General features: G+C 43.5%; 1 protein-coding gene across 1 annotated transcript in view; it reads right to left on the reverse strand.

Annotated features, from left to right (window-relative positions):
- Positions 1 to 19765, reverse strand: part of LOC120530679 (dynein heavy chain 11, axonemal-like) — a 645801-nt gene that overhangs the window by 306641 nt on the left and 319395 nt on the right. The window contains 1 exon segment of the mRNA XM_039755100.1: positions 16783 to 16956. Within this exon segment, the coding sequence (XP_039611034.1) occupies positions 16783 to 16956 (174 nt within the window).

Consider the following 19765-nt stretch of genomic DNA (forward strand, 5'->3'; position numbering starts at 1 on the left):
CCTCGTGGGAAACGCCTTCCCTCATTTCCCACCTGTACTGTACAGCACAATCCCAAGCACTAATAAACACTTTAGCACAGCACTCTCTTTTCTCTTAGTCTTTCTCCACTTCTCCTCCTGGCAAGCTTTGTCCTCCACCTCCCGACTCTTGGCTCCTGGACTAAAGGCGACTGGCTCCTTTTATAGGGCACCCGGAAGTGCTCCAGGTGTCTGGTGATCTCCTTCTGGCAGCACTTTAGGGTGTGGTCCTGCAATGCCCCCTGGCGTCCTGAAAGCAAATCCAGTAGGGCTGCTCCAAACTCTAACTCCCGAAGGGCCTTGTGGGAGTCCAATGCACCGCTGCAACCCCGGGGATGCGCTCTAACGTCCCAGGGGAGGGAATGCCCTGAATATGCTCTCTCTTCCGGTCCTACCACTATATAGGCGTCCCAGCTGGGCAAGGGCCCCAGTCATACGTCACAATACCCATATAGGCAGTAATATATATTTTTTTTAACTCTTTCAGGGCTGATGTTGACTTTCCTCAAAATTCAGGGGTAAAACGATACTTGGCTGTAAACTGTGAAAAAACTCGCCCTTACATTTTAGTTCGACTCTTTGGTTGAAGGAAAGTTAAGTTGCTTTGTTGATTTGTCCTCGATTCTCTGCTCATGCATGAGTAGTGAAGAGCAAACAGCCTCTAAAATGGCATCAACATCTGGTGAGACAAAAGCAAATGTGCAAAGCAAAATACTCCATGGATGTTTTACGTATTATCGCTGAATCGGACTTTGACTTTTTGGACTCTGAGTTTAGTGCAAGTAATCTGGAGATGGTTATCGAAAATGAAAGTGAGGTACCAGCATCAGCCTATCGGTCCCCAGCTGATCGTGGTGCTGAACATGTTCGTGTAGCTGATACGCCTACAGCAGCGTTCGCCTAGACAGACCATCACTTACGATGACAAGAGGTACAAACCATATTGCGTCACACTGCGACTGCCACCATCTGCCTACCAGAGAGGTAGCCGGCCCGCCGTGCATTCTTGCTGGTCATCGAGCTGCCCCTGCACAGCCACTGCTGTCAGAGATGCCGACCAGGCGCCAACAGCAGCCACAGCACATACAGTGGCAACAGACATTTTATGTTGATGTACAGTATGTAAGAAACCAGTGCATTGTGTGCTTTTCAGAAAACCGAGTTTTTTGGAAAAAATATTCAGCCTTCAAAGAGATAAAAATATATTTCACATGTATTTCATTTATGTAAGCCATTGACATACACACGAGCCCAGGGAGTGTCTCACAATTATTGGTGGGGTGAAACACGGAGGGGAGAGAGGCAGGGTAACACCACAGAATGGAGCAGAAGGCACCGGAAACTGACTGACATCACTTCCAGGACTGACACCACTAGCCCCGCCTCTTCTTTATTTTTGTGATACGGTGCCTTTTCATTGAGAACACCTACCCAAGATGCATTGTACTTGTAATACAAATGTGATTGGATACTTGGCAGGCTTAGGCGACCCTGTTTAAGACTACTATGTGAATTCATATCATCATCATCCATCCAACTTATTGCCACACTCTTAAAAATACCATTTCTCTAATGGTGCTGTAAGAGCCAATCTTAGAAAGTTTATGCTTTAAGTTAAACTCAAATTATTCTTTGCTTAATTTGAATAGGGAGTTTGCATGTTCTCCCCTTGTCTGTGTGGGGTTCCTCCAGGTACTCCAGTTTCCTCCCACAGTCCAAAGACTTGCAGGTTAGGTGCACTGGCGATCCTAAATTGTCCCTAGTGTGTGCTTGGTGTGTGTGTGTGTGCCCTGTGGTGGGCTGGCGCCCTGCCCGGGGTTTGTGTCCTACCTTGCGCCCTGTGTTGGCTGGGATTGGCTCCAGCAGACCCCCGTGACCCTGTAGTTAGGATATAGCGGGTTGGATAATGGATGGATTAACTCTTTCAGGGCTGATGTTGACTTTTGTCGAAATTCAGGGGTAGAGGACGGTAATCGACTGTAAACTGAGACAAAACTCGCCCTTTTTAGTTCAACTCTTTTTGCTTGAAGTTACGTAGCTCTGTTGATTTGACCTTGATTCCCTGCACACGCATGAGTAATGAAGAGCAAACAGCCTCTAAAATGGCATCGACATCTGGTGAGAGACTAAAGCAAATGTGGCAAGTAAAATACTCCATGGATGTTTTACGTATTATCACTGAATGTGACTCTGACTTTTGAGACTCTTGAGTTTAATACAAGTGATCTGGAGATGGATATCAAAAACATTCAAAACTCGACTTGATGTTATTTTAGAAGAATGAATTGCCTTTAATTCACTATTGGCATGTAGACTTGTCCTTCTCAACTGCCAGAATCCCAGCTGACCTCTGTTAAGTCAGGGGGTAACTGATGTTACTTGAAATTGGAAAAAATCTAATTATCTCTTAGAGGATGTGAGCAAAACTTTTTAAAAACCAGGCAGGACCTAATCAATAACATTTTAGAATAAGCATTTAAACTGAAGAAGTGGATTCTGTTCCCTTATTTATTTTAATTATTTTTATCCATTTATCTACAGGGTGGGCCATTTATATGGATACACCTTAATAAAATGGGAATGGTTGGTGATATTAACTTCCTGTTTGTGGCACATTAGTATATGTGAGGGGGAAACTTTTCAAGATGGGTGATGATCATGGTGGCCATTTTGAAGTCGGCCATTTTGGATCCAACTTTTGTTTTTTTCAATAGGAAGAGGGTCATGTGACACATCAAACTTATTGGGAATTTCACAAGAAAAACAATGGTGTGCTTGGTTTTAACGTAACTTTATTCTTTCATGAGTTATTTACAAGTTTCTGACCACTTATAAAATGTGTTCAATGTGCTGCCCATTGTGTTGGATTGTCAATGCAACCCTCTTCTCCCACTCTTCACACACTGATAGCAACACCGCAGGAGAAATGCTAGCACAGGCTTCCAATATCCGTAGTTTCAGGTGCTGCACATCTCGTATCTTCACAGCATAGACAATTGCCTTCAGATGACCCCAAAGATAAAAGTCTAAGGGGTCAGATCGGAGACCTTGGGGCCATTCAACTGGCCCACGACGACCAATCCACTTTCCAGGAAACTGTTCATCTAGGAATGCTCGGACCTGACACCCATAATGTGGTGGTGCACCATCTTGCTGGAAAAACTCAGGGAACGTGCCAGCTTCAGTGCATAAAGAGGGAAACACATCATCATGTAGCAATTTCGCATATCCAGTGGCCTTGAGGTTTCCATTGATGAAGAATGGCCCCACTATCTTTGTACCCCATATACCACACCATACCATCAATTTTTTGTTCCAACAGTCTTGGAGGGATCTATCCAATGTGGGTTAGTGTCAGACCAATAGCGGTGGTTTTGTTTGTTAACTTCACCATTCACATAAAAGTTTGCCTCATCACTGAACAAAATCTTCTGCGTAAACTGAGGGTCCTGTTCCAATTTTGTTTTGCCCATTCTGCAAATTCAGTGCGCCGATCTGGGTCATCCTCGTTGAGATGCTGCAGTAGCTGGAGTTTGTAAGGGTGCCATTTGTGAGTAGCTAATATCCGCCGAAGGGATGTTCGACTAATGCCACTCTCCAGTGACATGCGGCGAGTGCTACGCTGTGGGCTCTTGCTGAATGAAGCTAGGACAGCCACTGATGTTTCTTCATTAGTGACAGTTTTCATGCGTCCACATTTTGGCAAATCCAACACTGAACCAGTTTCACGAAACTTAGCAAGCAGTTTGCTAACTGTAGCATGGGAGATGGGTGGTCTCGTAGGGTGTCTTGCATTGAAATCTGCTGCAATGACCCGGTTACTGCGTTCACCAGACATCAACACAATTTCTATCCGCTCCTCACGTGTTAACCTCTGCGACATGTCAATGGCTGTAAACAAAGAGAAACTTGTAAATAACTCATGAAAGAATAAAGTTACGTTAAAACCAAGCACACCATTGTTTTTCTTGTGAAATTCCCAATAAGTTTGATGTGTCACATGACCCTCTTCCTATTGAAAAAACAAAAGTTGGATCCAAAATGGCCGACTTCAAATGGCCACCATGGTCACCACCCACCTTGAAAAGTTTCCCACTTCACATATACTAATGTGCCACAAACAGGAAGTTAATATCACCAACCATTCCCATTTTATTAAGGTGTATCCATATAAATGGCCCACCCTTGTATATATATATGTTCCTCATTGGTCAACTAAAAATACTGTGGGGTGAAATCAACCCTAACCCACCTCCTTCTGGGTAGGGTGAGGGTGATCTTGCGGTCTTCTATCCACGTTATCATCCAGTTGACACTCGGGACGACCACCAGAGGGCGAACTGGAGCAGAATTCCAGAATTCTGTATGTTTGAGCAGCACTGCACTTCCCTGTTGCTTTTCAAATTAAGTAGAGTTGGCCAGTTCAGATCGTCAACTGGATGATAACATACATACAAGACCACAAGACGAGCACATAAGTGACTATTTATTGTTAAATTATTTTTATTTTTAAACTTGTGTATTTTTTTAATTATATTTTTCTCAAACAATTAAAAGAAATAAAACACTTTATTTTTCCTCCCAGACAACACTGGGTAATTCAGCTAATTTATGTATATATTTACTTATTTTTCCTACCATTGGAGGTTTTACTCTATTGGCCTAGCTCTCTTTCTCATGGGTGTGGGTTGATTTGGTTTGAACTTAGTTTTGTAAAAAAATTTGACTTGCTTGTATGGAAGGTTATTTGCTTTTAATAAATTCAAAAAAAATAAAAAAAAAAATAACAAATTAAGTGGATAGGCCTGGGGAGCTTTGTTGGGCTGAATGGCCTGTTCTCGTCCAGATTGTCCTAATGTTCTAATGATTGGTCATCATTTAGAAAGGCTCACATGTGTCCCTGTGTGTAGAAGTTCCCACAATTCACAATGCATGTCAGGACAAAGAAACAAGCCATGAAGTCCAAGGAGCTCTCTGTAGACCTCCATGATCAGGTTGTGGTGAGTCACAGATCAGGGTAAGGGGGTCAAACCGTTTCTAAATATCTGGTTGTTCATAAGAGCACAGCGGCCTCAATAATAAGTTTGGAACCACCAGGACTCTTCCTAGAGTTGGCCATCCAGCCAAACTGAATAACCAGGCAGGAAGGACCTCGGTCAGGGAGGTGACCAGGCACCAAATGGTCACTGTAGCAGAGTTTCAGCAGTCCTCTGCTTTGTTTATAGTAGAAGGGCTAGAGACCAAAAGGCCTTTGAAGGTTTAAATGACTCTGAGAGCAGGAGGATGGAGTTTTCTGGTCTGATGAGATAAAACGTGAACTCTTTGGGCAGAACTCCAAGGCACTGCTCATCACCGGCGTAATGCCATCCCTACAGTGAGGTATAGTGGTGGCAGCCGCACAATCACAGAGAGGTCTTTAAAGAAAATCTGCCACCTCAGACTGGGGAGAAGGTTCACCTTTCAGCATGACAATGACCTGAAGGATACAGCTGAGGCAACACCTGAGTGGCTTCGGAACAAGTACTGGGATTGTCCCGGCGTAGACCTAAACATCAGTGGACAGACCTGAGCATGGCACTTCATAGACGCTTCTGATTCCCATCTAATGGAGTTTGAGAGGATCTACCGGGAAGAATATGATAAACCGAACCCAATCCAGGTGTGCAAGGCTTCTTTGTTAGTTGTGGTGATTATACTTCGAAGACACGTGATATTCTATATGGTGGTCCACAAGGATCTCTCCTGGGTCCACTGCTCTTCTCGTTCTCCATGCTTCCATGAGGTCTGATTATCTCGAGGCATAACGTGAGCTACCACAGCTATGCTGACTTTACACAGCTGTATTTATCAATAGCGCCTGATGACCCCAACTCTCTTGGTTCACTGACCCCAATGTCTTACTTGTGGAAGTGGAGTGTTACTTGTGAACTCATCATTAGATACAAGGGTCTTCCCTGACTGTCTAAAAATGGAAAATTCTTTGTTAGTTAGAACATTACAACAATCTAGACGAGAACAGGCCATTCAGTCCAACAAAGTTCACCATTCCTATCCGTTTATTTCTTCCAAAAAACATCAAGTCAAGTTTTGAAAGTTCCTGGAGTCCTACTGTCCACAGCACTACTTGGTCACTTATTCCAAGTGTCTATCGTTCTTTGTGTAAGGAAGTTGTGGTGATTGTACTTCAGAGATACCTGATACTATATATGGTGTACCACAAGGACCTATCCTGGGCCTGCTGCCCCATTTCGATCTCCATGCTTCTATTAGGTCAGATTATCTCAAAGCACATGGTGAACTACCACAGCTATGCTGATAACACGCAGCTTTATTTATCGCTAGCACCTGATGACTGCGACTCTCATGGTTCACTAACCCCCAATGTCTTACTTGTGTTTCTGAGAGGATGAGTAGTAATTTTCTCAAACTAAATAAGGAGAAAACGTCAATCTTAGTGATTGGCAAAAATGAATATAATGAGGATATTAGAAATAAACTTGATCCATTAGGAATAAAAGTCAATACAGCGGTAAATAATTTAGGGGTAACTGTTGACTCTGACCTAAATTTTAAATCACATATTAATCAGATCACTAGGACAGCATTTTTTCACTTAGGAAATATAAAAAAGTTAGACATCTTATATCATTGCAAGATGCTGAGAAATTAGTTCACGCTTTTTTTTTTTAGTCGACTAGATTACTGTAACGCTCTCCTCTCGGGACGATCCAAAAAAGATCAATCAGTTCCAAGGAGTGCAGAATGGAGCTGCTAGAATCTTAACAAGGAAAAGAAAATCTGAGCACATCACCCCAGTCTTAGCATCACTACACTGGTTACCTGTGCCATTTAGAATTGACTTTAAAATACTGCTTATAGTTTACTTTTTCTTCTTCTTCTTTTGGCTGCTCCTGTTAGGGGTCGCCACAACTGGTCATCTTATCCCAAATCTTCCTGTCCTCTCCATCTTGCTCTGTCATACCCATCACCTGCATGTCCTCTCTCACCACATCCATAAACCTTCACTTAGCCTTTCCTCTTGCCCATCAGCTCCATCCCCACCATCTCCCAATATACCCCTCATCTCTCCCCTGCACATGTCCACACCAACGCAATCTTGCCTCTCTGACTTTGTCTCCCAACTGTCCAACCTGAGCTGACCCTCTAATGTCCTCATTTCTAATCCTATCCATCCTCGTCACACTCAATGCAAATCTTAGCATCTTTAACTCTGCCACCTCCAGCTCTGTCTCCTGCTTTCTGGTCAGTGCCACTGTCTCCAGGCAATATAACATAGCTGGTCTCACTACCGTCCTGTAGACCTTCCCTTTCACTCTTGCTGATATCCGTCTGTCACAAATCACTCCTGACACTCTTCTCCACTCCATCCTATATTTCAGAATGCCTCTCACTTTACACTCCAAATCATAACCTTAGATCTTCAAATGAGGATCTGCTTAGAATTCCAAGAGCTAAAGTTAAAAGAAGTGGTGAGGCAGCCTTCTGCTGTTATGCACCTCAAATCTGGAATAGCAGACTGATAGAAATTCACCAGGCTAATATGGTGGAGCACTTTAAAAAACTAATAAAAACACATTATTTTACTATGGCTTTCTCATAGCTTCATTTTAGTGTAACTCTGATATTCTGAATATGTATTGAATTATCAATATCATTCTTGGTGGCTCCACAATCTGTGCTAACCCCTACTTTCTCTCCTGTTCTTTTTCTGGTTTTCTGTGGTGTCGCTCTGCGCCACCACCACCTGTATAAAGCACCGTGATGCCCCCTTCATTGATGGATCGAAGGCCAGATGTACACATGACCATCATCATTTAATTCTTCCATGTGAAGCCTGAAAACCATGAGGACTGATTGAGATCATTGATGTGAGGTAGAATCCCTAGAGGGGGCTGGCCAGGTGGTCTCGTGGCCTCAGAACCCCTGCAGATTTTGTTTTTTGTTTTTTGTCCAGCCCTCAATTTGCTGACCTTTCTGTGAAAACATTTTCACTTTGTCCTTATGGGTTATTGAGTGCAGACTGATGGGAAAAAATAGCAAATTTATCCATTTCAAATTAAATCTAGGAGGGGAGCATGTGTGGATAACGGTTTGCCACACCCACCCCACGACATCACCACTCCTGGATTGGGACCCAAGTGCAGCGGGTGACCCCTCAGCACCACACTGACCAGTGGGAGGTTTTTTATGGTGGCTGGAGTGTCAATCCTGCCACAATCCCCCAAGTTTTCCCTGTAAGTTGGAGGACCTGCTTGCAGGGCTGGATGCCGGTTAACATCGAAAACACATATAAAAAGAAGACAAACTGTGATCCGTCATATCAAATGCTGCTACTCTTTCATTGAAGGAAGTCACAGATCATTGCTGTTCAGCCAGGTACATAAAGCAGTAAGTGATTTAGAAGCTTCCATCATCCACCTTCCAGGACTGTTGGGACTCACCGACTGTTTTGGTTCTGTGAGAGATGGCCGGCAGCAAAAGATGGAAGGATGGGGGATGGTGGCTTCTTTAGGGAACTGCCTACCTCAAAACACTAGATGGCAGCTCTCCGGTTTACAGTGGCCCACAGGGCACCATGGGAGTTTGATATCTCAGCCCTGTTGGGTACCATGGGTACCACCAGGGGGTGCCATTAAAAGAGACATATGGCATGACTTGGAAGTGCTTGTAGACCACATGGATGGAAGAGCAGAAACCAATTCCTGAGCAAGCTCTGCACTGGTGATGCCCCGCAATCCTGAGCCATGAATAAAAAATAGGACCAAAACATCCTCCGAGAGCAACCTCCCAACCATCCAGAACAGTTTGGTGACCAACGATAAACAATCCAGCGCTGTGTCATAAGGCAAAAGTGATAACCAAGTGCCACAGGGAACAAAACATCAAAATTTGAGGTCCATGGCCAGGAAACTCCCCAGACTTTAATCCCATTGAGAACTTGTGGTCAATCACCCACCAATTCTGACAAACTCCAAGCATTGATTCTTCAAGAATGGGCTGCCATCAGTCAGGATTTGGCCCAGAAGTTGACGGACAGCCTGCCAGGGTGACGTGAAGAGGTCTTGAAAAAGAAAGAAGGGCTGACACTGCAAATATGGACTCTGTGCATAAACTTCATGTCACTGTCAATAAAAGCCTTTGAAACTTATGAAATGCTTGTAATTCTACTTCAGTACACCACAGAAACATCTGACAAAAAGATTTAAAAACACTGAAGCAGCAAACTTTGTGAAAACCAACACCTGTGTCATTTTCAAAACATTTGCCCACGACTGTACAGATGCCCTTTCACAGACTGGCATCCCATCGAGGGTTGCTCCCTGGTCTTGTCATGGTACTGCTAGGTCAGGCCACAACACCCTTGAATGGAATAATTTCCATTTAATCACTCAGTAGACGCTTTTGTCCAAAGAGGTTGACATAATTGTGTAAACATCAATCTGGGGGGCTGCTTGGAAACAAGTGGGACCGGCCAAGGAGACAGAATTGATCATCCCAGTGGAGAGCTCTGAGCAAAATACAAGCAAGTTACAATTCTTAGCCTACACCTGCCACCCATCACAGCTCCTTCTTGCCCACTCAGATCTGCTGATAAATGCTGGCTGGTGATTCCACCTCATCACAAGTTAGAAAGAAATTCACCAAGCGAGTGGGTCTTCAAATGGTTCTAAACACACCGAGGAAGTTAGAAACTCAAATGGAGGTGGGCAGCTCATTCCAATATCCCTGAGCTACACACAAAAAGTGTTGGGACTGAGACATGATGCCATGCAGAGGTGGCATCACCAGCCGCCATTTGCCAGCAGACCAAAATGGGCGAGAAGGAGCTGTGATGTCCTTACATTGATGGATTAAAGGCCAGAAGTCCACATGACCATCATCATCAAATTCTTTCATGAGAACCCTGAATACAATGAGGACTGGTTGAGGTCATTTATGTTAGGTAGAACGCCTAGAGGGGGCTGGGTGGTCTCATGGCCTCGGAACCCCTGCAGATTTTATTATTTTCTCCAGCGCCGTCTGGAGTTTTTTTGTTTTTTCTGTCCTCCCTGGCCATCGGACCTTACTTTTATTATATGTTAATTAAATGTTCCCTAATTTTAATTATTTATTTTGACTTTTTCTCTTTCTTCATCATGTAAATCACTTTCAGCTACACTGTTTGTATGAAAATGTGCTATAGAAATAAATGTTGTTGCTGTTGTTGTGATGGATGGCAGGTGTTGGCTGGCGTCCCAACTGAGATTGCTTACCTGGCCTGGAGGGCGCTGTTTGGAATGGCTAAGAAGAAAGGCTGGCTGTTTCTAGCCTTAGGCAGGAGGTTGGCAGGAGGTGCCAGCCTCAGAGTGAAAATGCTGAACTGAAGATTCTTACCAGACCGGGAGGTTAGAATGACGGAAGGATGGGGGAAGATGAGCTATTCAGATCAGTGTCTCTCCCACCAAGCTAGATGGCATCATCCCTAGGCTATGGTACCCATGTGGACACCCGCAGTACTCACTTTAAGATGTAGTCTCATAGAGGAGCCATGTGGGATTCTGTGGGTGTCACCAAGGGGGTGATGCTGCCCTACTATGAGGGCCTTTCACGTGACTTGAAGGTGCCCTGGGACTAGAAGTACATCAGGGTCTCAGATAAACAGAGCTGCTCTGTCTCAGGTGGGTAGAAGAAGGAGGAGGAGGAGTGGAAGGAGGAAGAAAAGAAAAGGAAGGAGAGAGAGAGAGAGAGTATATTGTGCTTGTGCATTCAGTTGAGAAAGCTGTTGCAGGTGTTCTTGGAAAATGAATTATTTTTTGAACCTGGAACTTGTGTCTGTGGAGTTGTGTGTGGGGTTTGGGCTGCTGCAATGCCCTCTACAGGTCACAGAGCACAGGACACCTTACAAGTGGAACTGCAAAGTGAAGGAATGGCTTCAATTATCAGGCCCACCTGCTTATCCAGGCATTTTTCTAATTAGCCAATCAGGCGGCGGCAGAGCGATGCGTAAAATCCTGCAGATAACAAGTCAGGAGCTCCAGTTCAGGTTCACGTCAAACACCAGAATCGAAGCCTAGTAGAGTCAAGGTACGATAGACTCTCGCTGTGGACCTCCAGAGCTCCACTCCACTCCATTGAGGAAGTTCTCACTAGTAATAACACCTGGTTACACTACGGTTAAGATTAGGGTTTGGGGGGAGGAGTTATCTGACTCAGGTGACAAAAACCTGCAATCCAATTGGTTGCTCAGCAAAGCTACTGAATCGCAGAGCTGCGGAGGTCTGCCATCTCGACGAACCTCAACATGGACCGGAATCTCATATGAATGTTTCCAACATCTCATGGAATTGAGGAAAGCAAAAGGAGGTCCTGCCTAGTCACTGGTATGGTGGTCCTAAGAATGAGGGTATGTAGCGGCTTTCGCAGACTGCACTCTTCTAACACACTCATCAATTTCAGGGTGCTGCCAACTATCTGAACCGCAATGGAGGGAAGGAACAAAGCCAGCGATCAATGAGCACGTCCACTAAAAAAACAAAAAGCACTTCACGTTCATAGACTAAGGAGAAAACGGGGGGTCAAAAGTGGGTTTCACAAATCTACAGCCGAAATGACAACCAAGAAGGTGCAAATCCTGGACTGAAATGGACTTGACCTCCCAACTAAAGTGCTGCCTTTGATTCTTCCTCGAAGTCCTCCCTCACGGTGGCCATTCCAGTGAAAGTTGCCACTTTATTACCCCCCCCCCCACACACACACCGTTTCTACAAGCAGTCAACTTAAAGGCGCCCGCTTGTCTCCTTTTCCTTTCTTTTGTATTGCTTGCATATACTTCAGCAGACTATTTCGGAAGCTTTTTTAATTTTTTTTGTAATCTGTCAAGAATAATGATATGTAGGTGGGCTACTGCAACGCCCTCTACAGGTCACAGAGCACAGGACACAAGAGGTGACACGAATAAATGGGACTGCAAAGTGAAGGAATGAATTCAATTATCAGGCCCACCTGCTTATCCATGCATTTTTCTAATCAGCCAATCAGGCTGCGACAGTGTGATGCGTAAAATCCTGCAGATAACAAATCAGCAGCTCCAGTTCAGGTTCACATCAAACACCAGAGTGGGGACAAAATGTGATCTCAGCGACTCTCCAAGCGTTTAATGATTGTTGGCGCCAGACAGGCAGGTTTGAGGAGCATCTGTAATTGCACTGTGGCCTAAAGCACACTGGATTCATAAACATGACAATAAGTTTAGGGTTCTTTAGTGGGCTTTCCCAGTCACTGGATCGGAATCCAATAGGACACCTTTGGGATGAGGTGGAATGGAAGCCTAGTAGAGTCCAGGCATGATAGACTCTCACTGCAGACCTCCAGAGCTCCACAGGTTCTCACTTTACATTATGTGTCAGTAGGTTACGGTTAAGATTAGGGTTTGGGGAGAGGAGTTATCTGACTCAGGTGACAAAAACCTGCAATCCAATTGGTCAGCGAAGCTACTGACTCACAGAGCTGTGGAGGTCTGCCATCTTGACGAACCTCAGCACGGACCGGAATATCATAGGAATGTTTCCAACATCTCATGGAATCCACGTGGAACTGCGGAAATCAAAAAGAGGTCCTGCCTAGTCACTGGTATGATGGTCCTAAGAATTTGCTCGATGAGCACCTTTGTCAGACCGCACTCTCCATGTTCTAACACACTTATGAAGTTCAGGGTGCAATGGAGGGAAGGAACAAAGCCCGGCAATTAATGAGCACGTCCACTAAAAAATCAAAAAGCACGTCACGTTCATAGCAGGAGACAACGGGGGTGGATGGGGTCCAAATTGTGTTTCACAAACTTACAACTGAAACGACAACCAAGAAGGTGCAAATCCTGAAGTGGACTCGAGCGCAGCCTTGAGCTCCCAACTAAAGTGCTGCCTTTGATTCTTCCTCAAAGTCCTCCCTCGCAGCGGCCATTCCAGTCAAAGTCGCCACTTTATTATTTTTTACCCCCGTGTTTCTACTTGGGTTGAACACAAGCAGTCAATTTAAAGGCGCCCGCTTGTCTCCTTTTCCTTTCTTTTGTATTGCTTGCATATACTTCAGCAGACTATTTCGGCAGGTTTTTTTTTTGTAATCTGTCAAGAATAATGATATGTAGGTGGCTACCGCTACAGAGGAGCTAAATTGTAGCTTGGGAATGACATTTCTGATTTTAACCATTACAGAGTTTTTATAAAGCTGCAGTCAATTTATTTTATTTATTCTAATTAAGAGCGTTAGGACTAGTGCACTGCATCAAGGCGCGCATTGATCACACCATTAATCACACTTTACAGACAGTCACAAATCAAGTTCTAACAGTAAGCCCTGAATCAGAGGCAATGAAGCATAAACTCCTTCACAATTTATGATCTTTCAAATTGCATCTTTTCAACCATTAAATTGCGAGATACCATAAATTTTTATCTTCTTCACTTCAGTCACATTATTGATTCTGCCTTGTGAAATATGGCAAGGCAGTAAATCCCGGCACTTAGATAAAATTTAAGCCTTGTCCTCGGAGAAGAAACTGAAAAGCACAAGGAAGGCCGTTAATTTGCAGTTCAGAACAAATACCGGCGACAATAAAAAATGAAACGGCCAACGAGGGATTCTCAGGGGCTCGGGGCCGGCCGCCCGCTGCCAGCTCTAGTCCTCGGCAACCTTGAATTCTTATTAGGCCTCTCGTCTTAATCGTGACCTGTCTGCGGGCTGCCGTCCCGAAGTGCGCTGACCGCTTCATCTGCTTCGACGGTCATGTCCTCGCCAGCACAAGAACAGTGGGCACATTCCACTGCGGAGTTTAGGAGTGGGCTTTTTACTTGGGGATGAAGGATGACCTTTTTATATTAAACTGTATTTCTGTTAGTCATAGACAATATAACTCAATGTTAATTGAAAAAATAGATATGTAAAGTACACAGTAAAAAAAAATAAGACAGCAGATCTCGTATTATGCAAGCCAGAAGTTCTTGGGTGTGTTTGAGGGGTTGTGGTTTATTATAATATTTATGCTTTTTTTGAGGTTCTGTAACATTTTAATTTACCCTTGGGGTCAAATAAAGTATAATCTATTATCTTTTATTATCTATATCAATATATATATACAGTATATACTATATATATATATATATATATATATACACACAAACATATACATATATATATACACATGCATATTGGAGGACCTCCTCACATTCTCAGTCAAGATATGTAATAACCCGCCAAGACAAGAGGGGGTGCTGCCGCTATCATTGTCATCTCCTTCTTTCCCTATAGTGCCGAGAAGGAGGCGTCATTACTGGCTACAGCAACCCGTCGGACGGAGCTCAGCTAGAACTGACTAAAACTCTGCTACCCACACATGAGACACATGCCAATTTTTTCATTGTCCACAGACAATAAATTTCCTTGCTGTCTAACAACCTGTCATTCCTGTATTTATATATACACACATAAATATATACACACACATATATATATATATATATATATATATATATATATATATATATATATATATATATATATATATATATATATATATACACATGGAAGAATATGAACATTAACCCAGTATGGGATAAGGGACTAGCGTTTAGTATAGCCTCAGCAGCAGTCTGATTGATGTGTAGTCTAATTAAAGTGGTTATTTTGTAGAAGATTATTCTTGGGATTTTTATAGATAGATAGATAGATAGATAGATAGATAGATAGATAGATAGATAGATAGATAGATAGATAGATAGATAGATAGATAGATAGATAGATAGAGGTGGCCCCTTTTATAAAACCCCGGATGTGCTCCAGGTGCCTCCCGGCAATCTTCCACCGGCACTCCCCAGCGTGGCAGAAGTGCCGGCTGCGCACCTGGTATCCCCAGTCCTCTTCCTCCCAGCACTTCCGGGTATGGGGGAAGTGCTGAGGTCCAAGGCTCTGCAGGCAATGGGGCGCCCCTTGACGGTGACCACGGGCCCCTAAAGGGTTGAGCTTCAAAGCTCTGTACCTGTGGCCCCCACATGGTCTGGGGAAGGCGTGAGCCCTTCCTCCAGTCCTCCTGGGTGTCCCGGCCTGGTCGTCACCCCAGGCATCTCTGACAATAGATAGATAGATAGATATTTTAGTATAGTCAGCAGGGTAGATAGATAGATAGATAGATAGATAGATAGATAGATAGATAGATAGATAGATAGATAGATAGATAGATAGATAGATAGATAGATATATGAAAGGCACTATATGATAGATAGATAGATAGATAGATAGATAGATAGATAGATAGATAGATAGATATGAAAGGCACTATATGATAGATAGATAGATAGATAGATAGATAGATAGATAGATAGATAGATAGATAGATAGATAGGAAAGGCACTATATGATAGATAGATAGATAGATAGATAGATAGATAGATAGATAGATAGATAGATAGATAGATAGATAGGAAAGGCACTATATGATAGATAGATAGATAGATAGATAGATAGATAGATAGATAGATAGATAGATATATGAAAGGCACTATATGATAGATAGATAGATAGATAGATAGATAGATAGATAGATAGATAGATAGATAGATAGATAGATAGATAGATATTGTCCTTTCACACTTGCTGAACAAACAGGCCCAGGCCTAATGTTACTCGATTATGTTTGCCATTTTTGTAACTCACTGTGAATAAAACTTCTGCCAAGAAAATAAATGTAAATGTGGATGGCAGACTGGGTTGAGGTAAAGGAGTGGAAATAAAAGGAAGACCCAGCTAGCCAACGTGCAGCCTGCCATTAGAGGTCTCTAGGGTTGAATACGCAGGGTACAATATGGACAGTGAGACGGGTAAGAGGTTACGGATACTGTAACTGTTACATAGCTGATTTTGGATATTTCTTCATATCCCTCTTTAAAAACAGAACCTAAGAGATTGGTTGGCACCTTTCATGATAGGATGAGCCCTGGTGATTCCTAACGTCTTCCATTTCCTAATTCTTGAGGCCATTGTGTTCCCGGTGACACCCAAAGCTTTACAAATGGTTTGATCCCCTCATCCGAATCTGTGCCTCACCACAATTTGATCATGGAGGTCTACAGAGAACTCCTTGGACTTCATGGCTCGTTTCTTTGTCCTGGCATGCAGTGCGCTTTGTGGGACCATCTATACACAGGGACAGGCGGTCCTTTCTAAATAACATCAAGTCAATTCAATTGATGAACACCACTCCTGTTCTAGAAACATCTCAAGGAGAATTAAAGCGAACAGGGGGCCCCTGAGTACAACGTGGCATGCCAAAGCAAAGGCTCTGAATGCTTCTAGGAAGGAGAGATTTCAGTTTTTGATTTTTTAATAAATTTGGAAGCCTTTCTGAAAACACGTCTTCACTTTGGCATTATGGGTTATTGAGTGGACACTGATGGGAAAAAAATGGCAAATTTATCCATACGACACAATAAAGTGTGCAGATAGTGAACAGCTCTAAATTACAATTAACACTTATATATATTATTGTTATTGGCACAGACCCCCGGCTAATTAAGTAACTGTGTTGGAACAAAATCCTGCAGCCAGGACTAAACCTGAGGACCTCTTTGTTAAATCTTTGAAATTTTTTTTACCTCTGCCACCCCCTACAAAAACTTCAGAACAGCAAACAGGAAAACAGTTCAGCAATGTGATGGCAGGGCACAGGTGGCAGCCGTCCTACGCCACTCACCTCCTCCGTCACTACAAGTTTACCTGTAAAGGCGCCTCGGGTTCCAGTTCAAAGACGGGAATCTTCTCTGACCATGGAGTGAACTTCTTGGTTTCTGGGTCGATGAAATAATCAAAGACTGTTCCCTGTGAGGGGAATTTCACGGTTCTCATTTCCTTGGACCACCATCGGCTAAAATCCATGCGATAGTCGATAAGCTGTAAAAAACAAAAGAACAACTGGAGCTTTGATAAAAGATTTGGTGGCATTTTATACAGTTTAAGATGGCGATCGTCATTAAAATATGCAAGAAATGAAGAATAACAGGTGTGACAGAAGGCTGTGGTCAGTGCCCGGCTGGGAGGCTGATAAGTCAGAAGGCCCTGGGAAGCAGTTGTGCACAGGACATAGCCACCCCCGGAGCGCTAGAGGGCAGCCCCCCCTGGGTTGCTATGGCTCCACGGATTCCCGCAGGGTTTCATGGGAGTTGGAGTTTGGTACAGCCCTGTTGAGTTCTATGGGGGCCACCAGGGTGAGCTGCAGAGCCTTAATTTGGGCTTCCACCACACTTGGGGGTGATTCCAAATCTGGCTAACGAGCCCCCCAGAGCATTTCCGGGAACAGCATAAAAGGAGCCGCCGTCGAGTAGAAGAGGATGAAGCTTGAACGAGGAAGAGAAAGAGAAGGAAGAAGAAAGTACGGTGGCTTATTTGTATTGGAACTTGGACTTCTTTGGAACTGTGCTGTGGTGGGGAGCGAGGGAATAGTTCTTCCCCGCTATAATAAATGTGTGCTGTGGGGCAAAATGTGTGTCTGTGTCTGTCTGTGTTGGGGTTTGGGCAGCTGGTGGCCACACAGGACAGTAAACATTAATTTATAAAGTGCCTTTTACATCATTAATTTCAGCAAAGTGCTGTCAAAGCAAATCTAATTTTATATAGCGACTTCCAACTATTGGACATCCAATGAAAAAGCTCCCTTCAGTTTCATTCCCAGAATTTGCTCTGTTTAGCACATAACATAGTAGGCATGGTGTTGCAGTGGTAAGCACTGCTGCTTCATGGACACAGAACTGCAGGTCCAGAGCCTTCACATGCTCACTGCGTATTGTATTGGTCACCTTCATGGCTCTGCTGAGATAATCGGGACCTCTGCGGGACGAGAGGAAGTGCCCACTTTAACAATCTCTCCTTTTCCACCAACAGCTCAGAAAAGTCACCAAGTAAGGCACAGAGCTGGATCTTTCCCCTTCTGGTCATGGCGCTATCAAACCCAGTAGCTCCACTGAGTTGATGTCTCATGTTTTAGCGAGTAGTAGCCCACCGTCTGAGTGTAATATGAAAGCTTATTAGGGTACAGAGACAAAAAAAATAGGCACACAGTGGGAAAAAAGCTCGAAATGTCAACTTTAATCTCAAAATTTCCACTTTAATCACGTAGTTTATTTTGTCATTAAAGTAGAACATCATAAACTTCATCTTTAAATCATTTAATTTACTAGTTTCTCAAATCCCATCGTAACTAAAGCAGCACGTTAAATGCTTTGTATTGTATGTGTTCTTCTATGTGCTCTGTGTGTGTGAATCACTACGTGCTTCTTAAACGGGCTTTCTCTTCTTCCGACAGGACACAGAATCCATTACATTCGTAATATTACAGCTCTCTGAATAATTAAAATACCGAGATGTACTGCATACTTGATATAATTTCATTATTCATATCCTAACCCTAAGCCTAACCCTAACCCTAATTTCCTGCCTCACACCAGATGCTTTCTGCGCCGTGCGCGGCCTTTGATGAAATAATTTATTGCAGCAGTACTGCCTCTGTCAAACGTACTAACCTCCAGTTCCTGTCCTTCCTTTTCTTTCTCCAAGTAACCAACTGCCAAACAGTCAGCTCTGTAATAGACGTTAAGCCATCTGTAAGCTTAGAACTCCGATTCTTCAAAACTTTTAAGGAACATTGAAATTTCTTCGTAGTATGTGTTTAATTATTCAATCCATCTATCCATCCAGTGTTGCGCCAGCCTCAGCAAGAATACAGCATGAGGCAGGAACAATCTGTGAATGGAGCACCAGCTCCTCACTAGTGCAGCGGTGGTGTCGCCAGTTTGCAAAACCGAGCGGTGAACTTGCGTACGCCAGGGTTTGAGGTACCATGAAAATGTGCATGGCTTTACGCCAAATTTAGGTTTTATACATCACGATTTGAGCATGGAAACAGGAGTAAGCAGCATTTTTTATTCATATACACCATTTATACATGAGGCCCCAGGAGTGGTCAAATCAACCACATGGTACATTTGTAAAGAGAATGAACACACTGGTGAGCTTAGCAACTCCTGAAGACCTGGAAAACCACAGAAGACGACTGTGCTGGATGATTGTAGAATTCTGTCCTTGGTGAAGAAGAACCCATTCATGACATTTAGCCAAACCAAGACCACTCTCTGGGAGGTAGAGCTGCCATTGCCAAAGTCGACAATCAAGAGAAGATTTCATGAAAGTAACGACAGAGGGTTTATCACAAAATGCAAACCACTGGTAAGCCTCAAGCACAGGAAGGACAGATTAGACTTTATCTGGAAGCATTTTACAAAAACCTGTCCAGTTCTGGAACAGATTTCTTTGGACAAAGGAAACTAAGATCAATATGTACCCAAATGTTGGTAAGAGAAGAGTATGGAGAAGAGAAGAAATGATTCATGATCTGATGAATACCACACCCTTTGTGAAACATGGTGGAGGCTGTGTTATGGCCTGATCATGCATGACTGCCAATGGAAGTCGGTCACTGGTGTTTATTCATGATGTGACTGCTGGCTGAAGTAGCACATGAATTCTGATGTGTTCAGGGCGGCTGTACTGTCTGCTCAGAATCAGTCAAATGCTGCAAAACTGATAGGACAACAATTCACAATACAGATGGACAAGAAGCCAAAACGTACTGTGACAGCAAACCAAGTGCTTTTCAAGGCAAAGAAGTGGACTATTCTTCAATGGCAACGTCAATCAGCTGACCTCA

Source organism: Polypterus senegalus, chromosome 6 (assembly GCF_016835505.1).
Source record: "Polypterus senegalus isolate Bchr_013 chromosome 6, ASM1683550v1, whole genome shotgun sequence".
Lineage (NCBI taxonomy): Eukaryota > Metazoa > Chordata > Cladistia > Polypteriformes > Polypteridae > Polypterus > Polypterus senegalus.